The sequence below is a fragment of the Amblyraja radiata genome, chromosome 18 (genome assembly GCF_010909765.2).
Source record: "Amblyraja radiata isolate CabotCenter1 chromosome 18, sAmbRad1.1.pri, whole genome shotgun sequence".
NCBI lineage: Eukaryota > Metazoa > Chordata > Chondrichthyes > Rajiformes > Rajidae > Amblyraja > Amblyraja radiata.
Window position 1 is genome coordinate 12203512 of NC_045973.1, and position 16658 is coordinate 12220169.

Here is a 16658-nt window from a genome sequence, read left to right on the forward strand (position 1 = left end):
CACAGAAAGCACTGGCACCTTGCCAGCGTACATTCCACAAGTCAGTCGTTATGCTCAGACAAAACCTCAAACACACAGAGCTACAATCACTTTGCCTTCAGCTGCAAAACACACACGCACACACACACCACAATAGAAGACACTACTTCAGCTGTCCTTTCATGCTCCTCCGACTCCTACACACAGAGACCAGCAGCCCAGCGCCGACTCAAACACCAGAAATCAACTAGACAGGAAACACATTGTTCAAACAAGGGTGGGTGGCTTTTCTTCACAAACAGAGCAATGCCCATTGGCAGCAAAAGCTTTTCACTGTACCTCATAAATAAACTAAGCATGTCAGCTACAGGTCGCTCCTTAAAGGACGTTCTTTTAGGAAGGTGATGAGGAAAAATGTCTTTAGTTAGAGGGAGTGAATCTGTGGAATTTTTTGCCACAGAAAGCTGTGGAGGCCAAGTCGTGGGTATTTTTAAGGCAGAAATAGATTATTGATTATTACGGGTGTCAGAGGTTATGGGGAGAATGGGGTAGGGAGGGAGTGATAGATCAGCCATGATTGAAGAGCGGAGTAGCCTTGATGGGCCAAATGGCCTAATTCTACTCCTATTCCTTATGACCTTATGAGATGCTGCCTGATCAGCTGAGTTACTCCAGCATTTTGTGTCTATCTTTGGTGTACACCAGCATCTGCAGTTCCTTCCTACACACAGCAGCAATCAAATCTGGGTTGCAGCAGACGTGTTTCCCTGGCCTCAGATTGTAGAAGGTGAATGTTTGTTGGTTTATCCTTGTCACGTGTACTGAGATATAGTGAACAGCTTGTGTTTTACACACTATCCCGGCAGATCACACCATACACAACTGCAGCAGGTAGTGTAAGAAAAATTACACAGAGTGCAAAGTATAGTGTGTAGGCAGAAACTGCAGATGCTGGTTTACACTGAAGATAGACACAAAATGCTGCAGGAATTTCAAAGGTTCAAACAGCATCTCTGGAAAAAAGGAATAGGTGGCATTTTGGGTCGGGATTATTCTTCTGACTCGAGACTGGTGCCTGACCTGCTGAGTTACTCCAGCACTTTGTCTCTATCTTTGGTATAAACCAGCATCAGCAGTTCTTTGTTTGTACAATAAGAAATGCATAGTCATTGATTGGGATCATACTGCAAGCTTATGTTGCTTAAATACAAACACAACCTAGAGACAAAATGCTGGAGTCACTCAGCGGGTTAGGCAGCATCACTGAAGAAAAGGAATAGGTGACGTTTCAGTTCGAGACCCTTCTTCAGACTGAGAGTCAGGGGAGAGGGAAACCAGGGGTATGAAAAGGTACGGGACAAATCAGAGCCGGCATCGATGACCATATATCATGCATATATCCCTTTATCGCCTCTTCCACAGCCAACAATGGACCATTGTGGGCTCCACCTTTCCTTGGTCATCGGTGCCAGCTCTGTCCGCTAGCCTTTGCCCACCCAACTAATAATCAAAACCCCTTCACCTGTATCCACCTATCACTTGCCCCCCCCCCCCCCCCCCACCTCTTTTCTAACTTTCACCCCCCCCGACTACATCAGTGTGAAGTAGGGTCCCGATTCGACGCAAGATTCCAGCATCGGCACTTCCTCGTGCCTTCAGTCGGCAGCTGTTCTGCAGGAGCTAGTGCGTGTGGCCTTTTAAAAGCTGCTGCTTCACAGAGAGCAGCGCTACGACAACTCAACTCCACTGGAAGCAATCAGCAACTGAGCTGACGTGACCCGATTGCTTCCGGCTGTGCTCCCAAACAAGCACGGTGCAAGGAATGACACTGTTCTGCTTCCTGCACAGAACATGCATGGATAACGTCTTTCCATGCCTGGTCTAATCTCACACCCAGCGTGACGTACCCACAAAGAATAACATCTTATTGCAACCCACTCGGGAAAAGATCAAATTTCAATCTTGCAGCACAGCAAAAGGCAAGACCATGACAAAAAAAACATGTTCCTGTCAGTTAGAAACTCATATTTTTATTCACAATGCAGTCTCAATTATTAAAATTTAGTTGAATTCAAAGGGCTCCAGTTCAACGTCTGCTCCCATCCTCTTCAATAATGAGCCTTCTAGGTCAAAGTCATCTCCAACTTCAACTTTAATAAGCACTTCATCCCTTTCAACGCCTACATGTGATTGACGCCATTAGTACAAGAGGATTGATTCACGGCGCTGCAATTTCACATTGGTGATCACGCAGACTATTTTTCTCTCCTGCTGTGACATATTAGTATTTTCTTCTTTCCTCCAAGTTCCCTGTTTCTCACGTTGTCACCATCTCCTTAGCAAAGGGAACATTTACAATAAAACATCCCTCAGGGGGAAAGAATCTCAGCCCATGGGCAAGATGCAATGCCATAGTCACACTTCTTTAGTTTAGTTTGGAGATACAGCGCGAAAACAGGCCCTTCGGCCCATCGAGTCGGCGCCGACCAGCGATCCCCGTACACTAGAACTATCCTACACGCTGGGGATAATCTAATTTTTTTACCGGAGCCAATTAACCTACAAGCCTGTATGTCTTTAGAGTGTGGGAGGAAACCGGAGCACCCGGGGAAAACCCACGCGGTCATGGGAAGAACGTCCAAACTCTGCACAGACAGCACCTGTAGTCGGGATCGAACCGAGGTCTCTGGAGCTGTAAGGTAGCAACTCTACCTTCTCATTAAATTATCAACATTCTGCCACCATTTCATGTTACAGGTAAAGTATGGGTTAGATTTAAGTGCTGTTGCTCTCCTCCGAATCAATGTACTCTGATATACAAGCCGAGTAACAATAGTTACATTTTACAGCACGACAATTTGTCACCGCTGCACAATGGAGGGCACAATTAGAACAGCAGCTACGTTAAAAAAAAAATACACTGGAATTAGGTGCTTATGTAGATAAATTTGGTGATGTACGACACAACCTCGAAGCATGCAATTCAGAAGTGATTTCACAAGTACGTTAACTGGCATCAGCCGCTTAGACATATAAATCAGTTTATTTTTCTTTCCAGCATGCAACCTGGATTCACGCCAGATTTGTAAAATCCTCGGTATTATCAGGACCTGCAACGAACAGCAGGCAATTCCTCTCAGGAGACACCTCTAAGAAACTCTGCTGTGAGGCCGTCTGTAAATGCTGGTGCGGTGCCAAGCTCGGAGGAGGACGACTAGATCGCTGGTGCACCGAAGCATTCGAATTCTCAGCGGCAGCTTTTTCACAGCACTCCGAGAGTCCCACTGACTGCAAGTGATCTGCGAGTTCCTCTATCAATCTTCTTGGGGGTGATTTAGCAGAGGGAGCTTCCCCCAGAGCACATTTGTCTGGATACTGTGAGCCTGCCGAGTGTGCAGTATCTAAGCCACAGCTCAATTTGATCAGAGGCTCCGTGACTTCTCTATCAGTCACACAGTCAGTCTCTCCTCCACGAGGCAATCCATTTCTCCCCGTTTCTTCAGAACTACAGCGGTGAGACAAATCACCTTGAGATGAATCAGATTCTCCTGTATCAGAGGATGAGCAACTTGATTCCTCATCTCCCTCGCTTTCCGACTGCAATGATTGGGAGTCACCCGTCCCTCGTTTGATCTGACTTTCTTCCTCCTGAACCAACAGTGCCGCTTTCTCCAGTTCTTTCAGTTCAAAGCCCAAATCATTCTTTGTGACCTTTACATTCCGTAGTGACTCTGCCAAGGATGCAAGTTTCTTCGACCTAAAGGGAGAAAAAAACAATTAATATTTTCAGCGGGGGTATTTAACATGAATTGTACAGTATAAAAATGTCATAATATATGACGACACGATAGTGCAGCGGTAGAGTTGCAGCCTTACAGTGCCGGAGACACAGGTTCGATCCTGACTATGGGTGCTGTCTGTACGGAATTTGTACATTCTCCCTGTGACCGCGTAGGTTCACTCCGGGTGCTCTGGTTTCCTCCCACATTCCAAAGATGTACAGCTTTGTAGTTTAATTGGCTTACGTAAATTGTAAATTGCCCCTGGTGTACAGGATAGTACGAGTGCACAGGATGATCGCTGGTCAGCATGGACTCAGTGGGCCGAAGGGCCTGTTTCCACGCTGTATCTCTAAAGCCCAAAATAGAAGAGATTGATGAAATCGCAAGATCTGAATGACCTTGTCACCTAATATACCCTGTGGAAAATTCATCTCTAATCCTGGCAATTCACATAGATCTCGAGTTTAATTTTACCCCAATAGTATTATCAGTTGGAAGAAATGTGGCGCGAGACTTTGTATGATACTCAGTTATTATACTTTTAAACAATTTCGGATGAAACACAATTGTAAGATAATTTCAGATTTTACAAGTTTCATTACTGGATCTTTATACACACACCACACAGATGATATAACATGCACACTATGTTTCTTGTTACTTTCAAAATCAAATTCCCATAAAAGGATCTAAATGTTTGGGCAATCGTTAATTTGATTTAAGGAGGCTTATTCCGATAATTCTGATGGTACTTCCGTGCAGGAAATTGCAGCGAATTGTGGACACAGCCCAGACCATCACACCAACCAACCTCCCTTCCATTGACTCCATTTATACCACACGCTGCCTCGGCAAGGCCAGCAGCATAATCAAGGACGAGTCGCACCCTGGTCACTCCCTCTTCTCCCCTCTCCCATCAGGCTAAAGGTGTGAAAATGAACACATCCAGATTCAGGGTCAGTTTCTTCCCGGCTGTTATCAAGCAACTGAACCTTCTAGAGAGCAGTCCTGAACTACTATCTATCTCATCGGGGACCCTTTGATCGAACTTTACCTTGCATTAAACATGATTCCCTTATCATGTATTTGAACACTGTGAATGGCTCAATTGTAATCATGTATAGTCTTTCTGTTGAATGGATAGATTTACACTGTACCTCAGTACACTTGACAATAAATTAACACTAAAATTGAGATGACTTGCTCTAAGTTTGACTGATGATGATATGAATCTCACAGCACTAACTTGAAATCAACATTAATGGATTGTGAGCAAGAGGGAATGTTTAAAATAATAGCAGTGAAGAATAGCTGTATTTCTTATGTATGTGACATTTTCATAGCCCCTGATATACCAACTATTTTTAGAACAAATTAATTCTCAGGCAGAATAATTTTAATATTAAAAAATTCATTAAAAACCCACAAGACGGATTAATATGTCTTGGCTTCTTAAATGTGTGCGTGTGCGTGTGTATGATCATCCTGATAGTGGCCTTGATTTTTATAAATAGATGTGTCTGTTAAGCAGTAAAAGGGATAGGTGCTCCAAGAATAGGAAAAAATACAGACCATTAAAAACTCTGATGTTCAGTGCTTTTGCTGGGTGTTGTATCAGCTCACAAGGTAAACAAGAGTGAGTCTTTAATTGATCCAGAAGAGCTCTAAAATTGCCACACAGAATGAGTTTAATCTTGAACACATTTTCTGTGTAGGGAAGTGTGTGTGTGTGTGTAGGGGACGGGGACGGGGACGGGGGGGGGGGAGGGGAGGGGAGGGAGGTGGAAGAGGTGAAAATCTTGCCCTAGAATGTCACCTGTGGAGACACAACTGAAGCCTTGATTTGTACATTAAGTCTGAAGAAGGGCTTCGGCCCGAAACGTCGCCTATTTCCTTCGCTCCATAGATGCTGCTGCACCCGCTGAGTTTCTCCAGCATTTTTGTGTACCTTGATTTGTACATGATTGTATGTGAACAAAGGAGGACGACTGGCTGAACTTTGTTACCTTCCACCACAGTGAAGAATGCTGTGGTGGATGTTTGTGTTAAATCTTATTGTGTGCTGTGTGTTCTTTTTAAGTGTATCGCTGCTGGCAAATTCATTTCACTGCACCTTCGGGTGCATGTGACGAATATGACTTTGACTTTGTGAATCAAATCATCTGGCAGTGACAGCATCCACCTTCTTCGTGATAACTTTCAGAGAATCCACTAATTAGATCTGTTTTGTTGTGGGAAAAATTATTCTCACCCTCTCATTATTTTGTTTTTGTCATGTGGTTCTTTGACTTTCCCACCACCATTTTCCACCCACATTCACTTGTCTCCTGGCCTGGTGCTCTATAGCCAGTTAAAGAAGAGGAACATTTTTGTCTGGTTGGCTACCATGAATTTGAGAACTAGAATTCCCAAATCCATCATGGAAACAAGGAGAGCCTTGCTTGAGTAAAACCTGTTGACTTTTAAGCCCAAAATGGCTGGTGGAAATGCTTCTGAAGTGAAAGATGCTTCCGTTTAGTGCATTATTGCCATGTGTACCGAGGTACAGTGAAAAGCTGTTTTGTTGTTTTCAGTTCAAGGAGTTCAAAGATCTCCAATGAGGTAGATGGGAGGTCAGGACCGCACTCTAGCTTGCAAGAGGATGGTTCAGTTGCCCGATAACAACTGGGAAGAAACTCCCTGATTCTGGAGGTATGCATTTACAAATTTCTGTACCTCTTGCCTAATGGGAGAGGGCGTGAAGAGGGAGTGAGACTGATCCTTGATTATGCAGGTGGTCTCACCAAGGAATTAGGTTCTTGATAAGTAAGGGCATCAAAGGTTACGAGAAGGAAGGAGAATGGGGTTGGGAGGGAAAAATAGATCGACCATGATCAAATGGCGGAGTGGACTCGATGGACTGGACTGCCTAGTTCTGCTCCAATGTCTTATAGTCTAAATATTGGAACACATTTTGGAGGATAATTCCCAGGGCCAGATAGGAACTATCCCCCGATGCTAAGGGAGGAGATTACTGGGGTTCTGATGGACATCTTTTAGCAGAAGACTGGAGAATAGCTAACGTTGCCCCCTAGTTCAAAAAGTGCATTAGGAATGTGTTTGGAAACTACAGGAAACTTGTGGCAATGATAGGAAAGTTGTTGACAAAGATCTAAATGGTGTCAAGTTCGGAAAAGGGGAAGTACAACGGGATCTGGGGGTCCTTGTTCATCATTCAATGAAAGTAAGCATGCAGGTACAGCAGGCAGTGAAGAAAGCGAATGGTATGTTGGTCTTCATAACAAGAGGAGTTGAGTATAGGAGCAAAGAGGTCCTTCTGCAGTTGTACAGGGCCCTAGTGAGACCACACCTGGAGTATTGTGTGCAGTTTTGGTCCCCTAATTTGAGGAAGGACATTCTTGCTAATGAGGGAGTGCAGTGTAGGTTTACAAGGTTAATTCCCGGGATGGCGGGACTGTCATATGCTGAGAGAATGGAACAGCTGGGCTTGTATAGTCTGGAATTTAAAAGGATGAGAGGATATCTTATTGAGATATAATATTATAAAGGGGTTGGACATGCTGGAGGCAGGAAACATGTTCCCGATGTTGGGGGAGTCCAGAACCAGGGGCCACAGTTTAAGAATAAGGGGTAAGCCATTTAGAACGGAGATGAGGAAACACTTTTTCACATAGAGAGTTGTGAGTGTGGAATTTCCTGCCTCGGAGGGCGGTGGAGGCCGGTTCTCTGGATACTTTCAAGAGAGAGCTAGATAGGGCTCTTAAAGATAGCGGAGTCAGGGGAAATGGGGAGAAGGCAGGAACGGGGTACTGATTGGGGATGATCAGCCATGATCACATTGAATGGCGGTCCTGGTTCGAAGTGCCGAATGGCCTACTCCTGCACCTATTGTCCATTGTCTGAGGGAGAGGTTTAGGTTCATTTGGAAAAGCGGGGATTGATGAGGAGGATGGTTTTAAGCAAGGGTGATCACGCCTCACTAAGCTGAATGGCGGAGAAGACTCGATGGGCTGAATGGCCTAATTCTGCTCCTGTGCCTTATTGTCTTATGGTCAATGAGTTTGCTTTGAGGTAGTGGATGTGTGGGAAAGGATGTGTGGGCAGGGGACAATTGTACAAAAACAATAATACTTATGTCTTCGGAAGATATAAATATATATATATTTCCTAATCAGAAAGAAAAGCTTAATTCTCTTTTTCATCGGTCTGTCGTGGCTACATTTCTGCACAGTGAATAACTAACCACTGCTTGTTGCTACAAATCTACATTTTCTGTCTTTCTTCTCTAAAACTGGAAAATGTTTTGGAAATAAAGACTCAATTAAAAAAAAACAACCTGAAAATAATTTTAACCTTTAACAATTTATAACTAATTTAGATTTCCATTTAAGTTGAAAGCAATGTGTGAACACCATAGCAACCATGCATATTTGAAAGTGGCACAGTTCAATCCTGACAAACACCACAACTAGGTTGCAAAGGTTACACATGGACCTGAATCTCTATAAACTATAGCTAAAAATAGCTCACGTGCAAATCATTATACTTCAACACATTCATTCAGCTGGATTAATCTAAATGAAAATATTTCACACTAAAGTGATTAGAACGCTGATATATACCGATTTTACTTCTCCATATCTCCCATCATAGCACAGACATTGGTCAGAATTTTGAAGTAGGTTTAACGATAAGTGTCTAACACACACACACACACACGCACACACACGCACACACACGCACACACACGCACACACACGCACACACACGCACACCCACGCACACACACACACCCACACACCCACACACACACACACACACACACTTCAATAGCATTAAAACAAGGGTCTTGAGTTCAATGCATTGAAAAGATGACCACTGCACCTGTCAGAAAAATTTGCATGGGTGGGAAGGAACTGCAGATGCTGGTTAAAACCGAAGATGGACACAAAATGCTGAAATAACTCAGTCGGTCGGCCTATCCCGCTGTTACTCCAGCATTTTGTGTCCATCTTCAGAAAACATTGCATCTTGCCCATTCAAGTGTCAGTGAATTGACACCATGTTATCAAGCTTAAGGGCACGTCCCACTTACGCAACTTTTTCGGCGACTGCCAGCACCCGTCATAGGTCGCCCAAAATTTCCAACATGTTGAAATTTCAGCAGCGACCAGAAAGACGCTACGACTCATTGGCTCAGGAGACTGCTCACAACCATACGGGTGCACCCTGGCGACATGTCTGTGTGGTCGTGAGTAGTCGCCCAAAGAGTTGTACCTTGTTCTGGTCGCCGCTGGAATTTCAACATGTTGGAGAGGGAGAGGGAGAGGGAGGGAGAAGGGGAGAGGGAGGGAGAATGGGAGGGGGAGGGGGAGGGGGAGTAGATTCACGAATGAGACATTGGACACTTATTCAATCGTTCATTATTTATGAGCCAATGGTGAGAGTTAGCATCTTATTGAACAATCCAGGTTTCATCCCGCTCCCCAATCAGTTTGCGTAAACAGCCACTTTCATCAGGAGTCACTGTTGTATTCATAAACTCATCTGAATTAGGTCATTCGAACCTCCACGTCTACTCTGCCATTCAATCATGGCTGATCTATCTTTCCCTCTTAACCCCATTCTCCTGCCTTCACCCCATAACCTCTGATTGGAAATAAGATTTATGTTGAAGTTATTTAATGCGAGATATCAAACTAGACTGATCCCGAAGATGCAATCCTCTCTTATGAACAGAGATCGAGTAGGCAACATATCTATTCTCCAGGGTTTAGAAAATGTGAGGTGGCCTGATTGAAGTAGATAATATTCATACAGGGCTTAATAAGGTGGATGTCGAGAGAATGTTTACCTTGGCTCAGTAGACGGAGGGGTTACAGATTCAAAGCAGGTAGTTGCAGGTGCAGTCCTACCATCTAACTCATTGCAGACCCTCAGACAATCTTTGATCTCGCACTAAATATTATTCACGTTATTTCCCTTTATCATGTATCTCTACACGGTGAATGGCTCAATTGTAATCGTGTATTGTCTTTCCACTGAGAGGTAAGCACGCAACAAAAAGCTTGATACACATGACGATAAACTAAAGTAACTTTTTACGAGGATGTTGGCAGGAATAGAGGGTCCGAGCTATAGGGAGAGGTTGAGTTGGCTGGGACTCTATTCCCTGCAGCGCATGCGGATGAGGGGTGATCTGACAGAGGTGTATAAAATCATGAGATGAATAGATCGCGTAGATGGACAGAGTCTCGTGCCCAGAGGAGGACCAGAGGACATGGGTTTAAGGTGAAGGGGAAAAAATTTAATAGGGATCTAAGGGGTAACATTTTCACACAGAGGTTGGTGGATGTATGCAACAAGCTGCCAGAGGAGGTAGTTGAGGCTGGGACTCGTCGTCATGGCTATCCCTCGAGGTCGAGGATGATGGTCTACGTTCTGTTGTTTTTATGGACTCTCAGGTGGCTTATGAGTCCAATCCTGGCTTTGAAAGTTCTTCGACATTCAGGACAGGTCATTCCAGACTTCGGTTGTTGCTGCCTCTCTTTCCGTTTTCTTCTCTTTTCTTCTAATTCTGAGCATCTCTTGGCTACGAAGGTCGCTGTTCCTTCTTGGATGATGGTTCGCCAGAGTTTCCTGTCCTTTCCCAAATGTCGATGTCGATTGCACATTTCTTCGTGCTGGCTTTTAAGGCGTCTTTGAATCTCTTCTTTTATCCGCCTCTTTTCCATTTGCCTTCTTTAAGCTGGGAGCAGAAGGTTTGCTATGGACTATCCCAATGTTAAGGTACATGGATAGGACAGGTTTGGAGGGATATTGACCAAACGCAGGCAGGTGGGACGAGTATAGGTGGAACATATTGGCCGGTCTGGGCAAGTTGGGCCGAAGGGCCTGTTTCCACACTGAATCGACTATCTTGAACAAAATACAAAGTGCTGGACGAACTTAGCAGGTCAGGCAGTATCTGCGGAGGGGGATGGACAGGTGTGAAGGGTTGCGATCTAAAAAGTCGCCTGTACATTCCCTCACCAGCTGCTGCCTAGTCTGTCGAGTTCCTCAAGCATTTTGCGTTAGATAGATCGTCTAAAAGAATAACATCTTTGATGCCGTAGCTGGCTGGGACTATCCAACTCCCCAAACAGAGAAGGATAATCAAAAACGCTCCTGAAATAGAAACTAAAAGCTATATAACAAAAGGTAATATCTGACAAATAAAAGGAACAATTTTTCTCGAAATATTTCAGATAATGTAGGGCTACTGGTCAGCGAACTATAACAGGTTGTGAAGAATGGCAGGACATCAGCTTTATCTAACTGGAAATAATTGCAAATATATTTGTGCAGAAAGTAGTATTTTATAGAAAGGATCGTGATATGTCACAATTGGATTGATATAAATAGTTACCACATCTGGTTTCTTGCAGCTCTGCTCCAGTTCACACCATCAATCAACTTTTCACCACTTCCTGAGCAGTCACCATGGCTATAAAACACCCGGCAACTGTTTCATTTCCTTTCTTCAAGTCTGGTAAGCTACAAGGCATGACACATCCAGGCAGCACAGGCAATTGACTGCAGCTAGCTGACAAAATAATTCATGACCACGGAGAACGAGATACAGATATGAAACGGAGCTCAACTTCACTGAGAAAAGGCCATAAAACTCTCACTTCTTGCTGCCAAAGAAATTTCCCCCCAACATTTTTCTCCTATTTCCTGAAAGCACCGACCAACACAGAGGTCTGGTAATAAAAAAAAGAGAAAATGCCCGGAGATACTCGGCAGGGAGGGGGAGAGAGAGGGAGAGAGGGGGAGGGAGAGGGGGAGAGGGTGAGGGAGAGGGAGGGGGAGAGGGAGAGGGAGAGAGAGAGGTAGATTCACAAATGAAACATTTGACACTTATTCAATTGTTCATCATTTATGAGCCAATGGTGAGAGTTAGCATCTTATTGAACAATCCAAGTATCATCCCACTCCCCCATCAGTTTGCGAAAACAGCCTCTTTCATCAGGAGTCACTGTTGTATTCATAAGCTCATCTGAATTAGGTCATTCGAACCTTCTCGTCTACTCTGCCATTCAATCATGGCTGATCTATCTTTCCCTCTTAACCCCATAACCTGTGATTGGAAATAAGATTTCTGGCCTGTTTCTCCCTTTCACGACAGAAGTTGACATTAAATATAGAGAGCTTAGTTACCTCAGCTGCGATCATTCTACTGTCAGATAAGGATTTCATTCCTGGATTATTGTGAGCTTGTTAACTCAATGCTAATGTTATCCCACTTTTTAAGGAAGACGGGAGAGAGAAAACAGGGAATTGTAGACCAGTTAGCCTGACATCGGTGGTGGGGAAGATGCTGGAGTCAATTATAAAAGATGAACTAGCCGCACATTTGGATAGCAGTCACAGGATCGGTCCGAGTCAGCATGGATTTACGAAGGGGAAATCATAGAGTTACACGGCACAGAAACAGGCCCACACTAAGCGATTTTTTAGGCGACTGCCGGCGACTGTCATAGTTGTAGCAGTTCACTGAAAAAACGGCGACTGGACTAATGGGCCTGTCCCACTTAGGCGATTTTTTAGGCGACTGCCGGTGACTACGACAATGGAATTCACCAAAGTCAGCACCGGCGACAACCTACATCACCTGATCACGCCAACAACATTCTCATTAAAATCGACAACATGGATGACAAACGGCAATGGACACAGCACTGATCCCGTAATTCCAAATAACATCCAATCGGTACAGCTAAAGAAACACACTTCAGAAACAGCCATGCTGCTGGTCAAAATAATATTGCTGACCTGAAGTCTATCCACCTAAGCGTAACCTTTACTCTTTAGATACACTTGCGTAAATCACTTTTGCACCATCCTCCCAGAAAAGTGTGCAATCCAGAATTACACAAACATTGACTAGGGTATGCTACACATTTAACATAAGCCTGTTTTTATACTTGAAACATCTCCATGTCAAGCCCATGTTTCATTAACAGTTTTTTACAAACCTTCAACGTTTCGTGCACAACCGCAGCCGTTAGGTCTGTTATTGTCGTCAATGTTTTGATCTATTTAGTAAGTATTGTCTTGGCTTATCCGTCTTATCAAAATATGCCACGTCACATTATTCTGTGAAGAATTTCATCTGCGATCTGCATTACATATTCATTAGTTCATAAGGTATAGGAGCAGAACTTGGCCATTTGGCCCATGAAGTCTACTCCGTTATACAATCATGGCTGAGCTACCTTTCCCTCTCAACCACATTCTCCTGCCTTCGCCCCATAACCCCTGACACCCGTACTAATGAAGAATCTGTCAATCTCCGCCTTAAAAAATATCCTTTGACTTAGCCTCCACACCATCTGTGGCAATGAATTCCACAGATTTACCATTCTCTGACGAAATAAATTCCTCCTCGTCTCCTTTCCTACAGGTACATCCTTTTATTCTCAGCCTACTACTGTTCAAAAACATGTTCAAGTTCAAGTTCAAGTGAGTTTATTGTCATGTGTCCCTGTATAGGACAATGAAATTCTTGCTTTGCTTCAGCACACAGAACATAGTAGGCATTTACTACAAAACAGATAAGTGTGCCATATACCATAATATAAATATATACACACATGAATAAATAAACTGATAAAGTACAATAACAGAAAATGGGTTATTAATAATCAGAGTTTTGTCCGAGCCAGGTTTAATAGCCTGATGGCTCTGGGGAAGTAGCTATTCCTGAACCTGGTTGTTGCAGTCTTCAGGCTCCTGTACCTTCTACATGAAGGTAGCAGGGAGATGAGTGTGTGGCCAGGATGGTGTGGGTCTTTGATGATACTGCCAGCCTTTTTGAGGCAGCGACTGCGATAAATCCCCTCGATGGAAGGAAGGTCAGAGCTGATGATGGACTGGGCAGTGTTTACTACTTTTTGTAGTCTCTTCCTCTCCAGGGCACTCAAATTGTCGAACCAAGCCACGGTGCAACCGGTCAGCATGCTCTCTACTGTGCACCTGTAGAAGTTAGAGAGAGTCTTCCTTGACAAACCGACTCTCCGTAATCTTCTCAGGAAATAGAGGCGCTGATGAGCTTTCTTGATAATTGCATTAGTGTTCTCGGACCAGGAAAGATCTTCAGAGATGTGCACGCCCAGGAATTTGAAGCTCTTGACTCTTTCAACCATCGACCCGTTGATATAAATGGGGCTGTGGGTCCCCCTCCTACTCCTTCCAAAGACCACAATCAGTTCCTTGGTTTTGCTGGTGTTGAGGGCCAGGTTATTGCGCTGGCACCATATGGACAGTTGCTCGATCTCTCTTCTATACTCTGACTCATCCCCATCAGTGATACGCCCCACAACAGTGGTGTAGTCAGCGAACTTGATGATGGAGTTCACACTGTGACTGGCTACGCAGTCATGAGTATAGAGTGAGTACAGCAGGGGGCTGAGCACGCAGCTTTGAGGTGCTCCCGTGCTGATTGTTATCGAGGCTGACACATTTCCACCAATACGAACAGACTGTGGTCTGTGAATGAGGAAGTCATTCGGTGGGCGGCGCGACTCTTGTCAGCAGCGGCCTCTGCAGTCCGTCTGTGTTTTTTTATTTTCTGTCTCGTTTTTATGTAGTTTTTGTTATTTTTTTGTTGGGGTATGTGTGGGGGTGGGGTGGGGGTAACTTTAAGATCTCTCCCTGCACGGGAGACCCGACCTTTTCTTTGTCGGGTCTCCGTTGTCGTTGGGGCTGCAACGTGGAGCGGCCTCCAACAGGAACGACCTGGGGTTCCAGCTGCGGAGCTGCCGACTACTCACCGTCACGGGGCTGGCCGAGTCCGGAGCGGGTGGAGCTGTGGTGGAGCGCTGCTGCCACCCGACCCCCGGAGATTCGGTGGCTGCAACTGCGGGTTTGGCGGACGGCGGCACCGGGAGCCCGCGGGTCCCTGCTGGGAGACCGCTTTTCGGGGCTTCCGCAACGGCGACTTCTCCCGCCCGAGTTGCGGGGTTGAAGATTACCTGAGCGGGGCCTTACAGCATCGCCCCGCGCGGCTTGGAATGGCCGCGGGACTTTGCGAGCGCCCGCCGGGGGCTCTAACACCAAGACCCGGTGTGCGACCTTGCATCACCCGGCGTGGCTTTAATGGCCGCGGGACAATCGCCATCGCCAGCCGGGGGCTTTGACTTTGACTCTGACTCTGACATTGGGGGGGAGAGTGCAGTGGAGAGATAAGTTTTTTTTTGCCTTCCATCACAGCGATGTGATGGATGTTTGTGTAAACTGTGTTGTGTCTCGGGTCTTTTTGTTTTGTAATGTATGGCTGCAGAAACGACATTTCGTTTGGACCTCAAGGGGTCCAAATGACAATAAATTGAATTGTATGTATGTATGTATGTAAGTCGAGGATCCAATTGCAGAGGGATGCGCAGAGACCCAGTTCTGCGAGTTTGGTAACCAGCTTGGAGGGGATGATTGTGTTAAATGCCGTGCTGTAATCGATGAATAACAGCCTGACATATGAGTTTTTGTTGTCCAAGTGGTCCAGAGCGGAGTGGAGGGCCAGCGAGATCGCATCCACCGTTGATCTGTTGTGGCGGTAAGCGAACTGCAGTGGGTCCAGGTTTTTGTCGAGGTAGGAGTTGATTTGCTCCATGATCAACCTCTCAAAGCACTTCATCACCACCGGCGTTAGTGCCACTGGTCGATAGTCATTGAGGCATGTCACCTTACTCTTCTTGGGCACTGGTATAATTGATGCCCTTTTAAAGCAGGTGGGGACCTCAGACCTCAGAAGTGAGAGGTTGAAAATGTCCGTAAAAACTCCAGCCAGTTGGTCTGCACAGGTTTTTAGAACACGACCAGGTATACCATCAAGTCCAGGTGCTTTTCGGGGGTTCACCCCTCTGAAGGATTTCCTGACGTCGGCCTCTGTGACTGAGACTGAAATGCCATCACAGCGAATGGGGGATCGGGAAGGCACATCAGTATTCTCCCTGTCAAAGCGTGCGTAAAACGCATTGAGCTCGTCAGGGAGTGATGTTTCACCGACATTCGAGCTGCCTCCTGACTAAACATTGACTATATTTTAAATTTTCTTATGTTAAAATTCTGAAATGGCTCTCTACACTCCAAATAATTAACACATATCAACAGCAGGGTGGCACGGTGGTGCAGCGGTAGAGCTGCTGCCTTACAGCGCCAGAGACCGGGTTTCAATCCTGACTACGGGTGCCGTCTCCCCGTGACCACGTGGGTTTTCTCCGAGATTTTCGGTTTCCTCCCACACTCCAAAATTGTAAAATAATCCTAAATTGTTACATGGAGTTAAGCCCACCTCAAACAAAACAATAGATAAAACAATACTGCAAACACAAATGATTAAAATGCAACTTAACTACATTTACCCTTCTTTCGTGCAGCTGTAACATCTTAATTGAAATGGATAATCATGCATCAGAAATATGTGGCCCGGGATCCATGGCAGACACCCCAGAGTAAGTGCTGAGGAATCTCAGCAAGTGGGTACTATGCCTTTGGGACTCCTTTGCAGCTCAACCTGATTGATTTGCCAGCTGGAATTTGGCAGTAAGTTTGGGAATCTAGCTTTGGATTCGTGCAAAGTCACAAAACAAAATCCTGAGCCTTGTGTAAATACCAGCAGTTGACCACAGCACTGCCAGCATTCACCAGCAAGAGTTGGCTCTGTACATCTGTATCGTGCCTTGCTGTGAATAAATGGATCAATGTGTTAAAAACACAATTTGCTCCTTCATGTGTAGACTTTTCTCTGAACTGGATAGCACCCAAACAAAAGCCTTTCACTGTACCTTGGCACACGTGACAATAATAACCTAAACTATACAACTAAATGGGTGCACGGTGGCACAATGATAGTTC

At 45.0% G+C, this 16658-nt stretch overlaps 1 protein-coding gene across 3 annotated transcripts in view; it reads right to left on the reverse strand.

Moving 5' to 3' along the window:
• Positions 1-1917: 1917 nt before the first annotated feature.
• Positions 1918-16658, reverse strand: part of shq1 (SHQ1, H/ACA ribonucleoprotein assembly factor) — an 83233-nt gene continuing 68492 nt past the window's right edge. For 2 of the 3 annotated variants that reach the window (XM_033036717.1, XM_033036716.1), the window contains 2 exons: positions 11170-11247; positions 3007-3736 (listed from right to left, as the gene is read on the reverse strand). In XM_033036717.1, coding sequence (XP_032892608.1) covers positions 3052-3736; positions 11170-11247 — 763 coding nt within the window. In that variant the 3' untranslated portion in view covers positions 3007-3051. Of the gene's footprint in view, positions 3737-11169; positions 11248-16658 lie in introns of all 3 variants that reach the window. The other variant, XM_033036718.1, reaches the window with a different exon arrangement.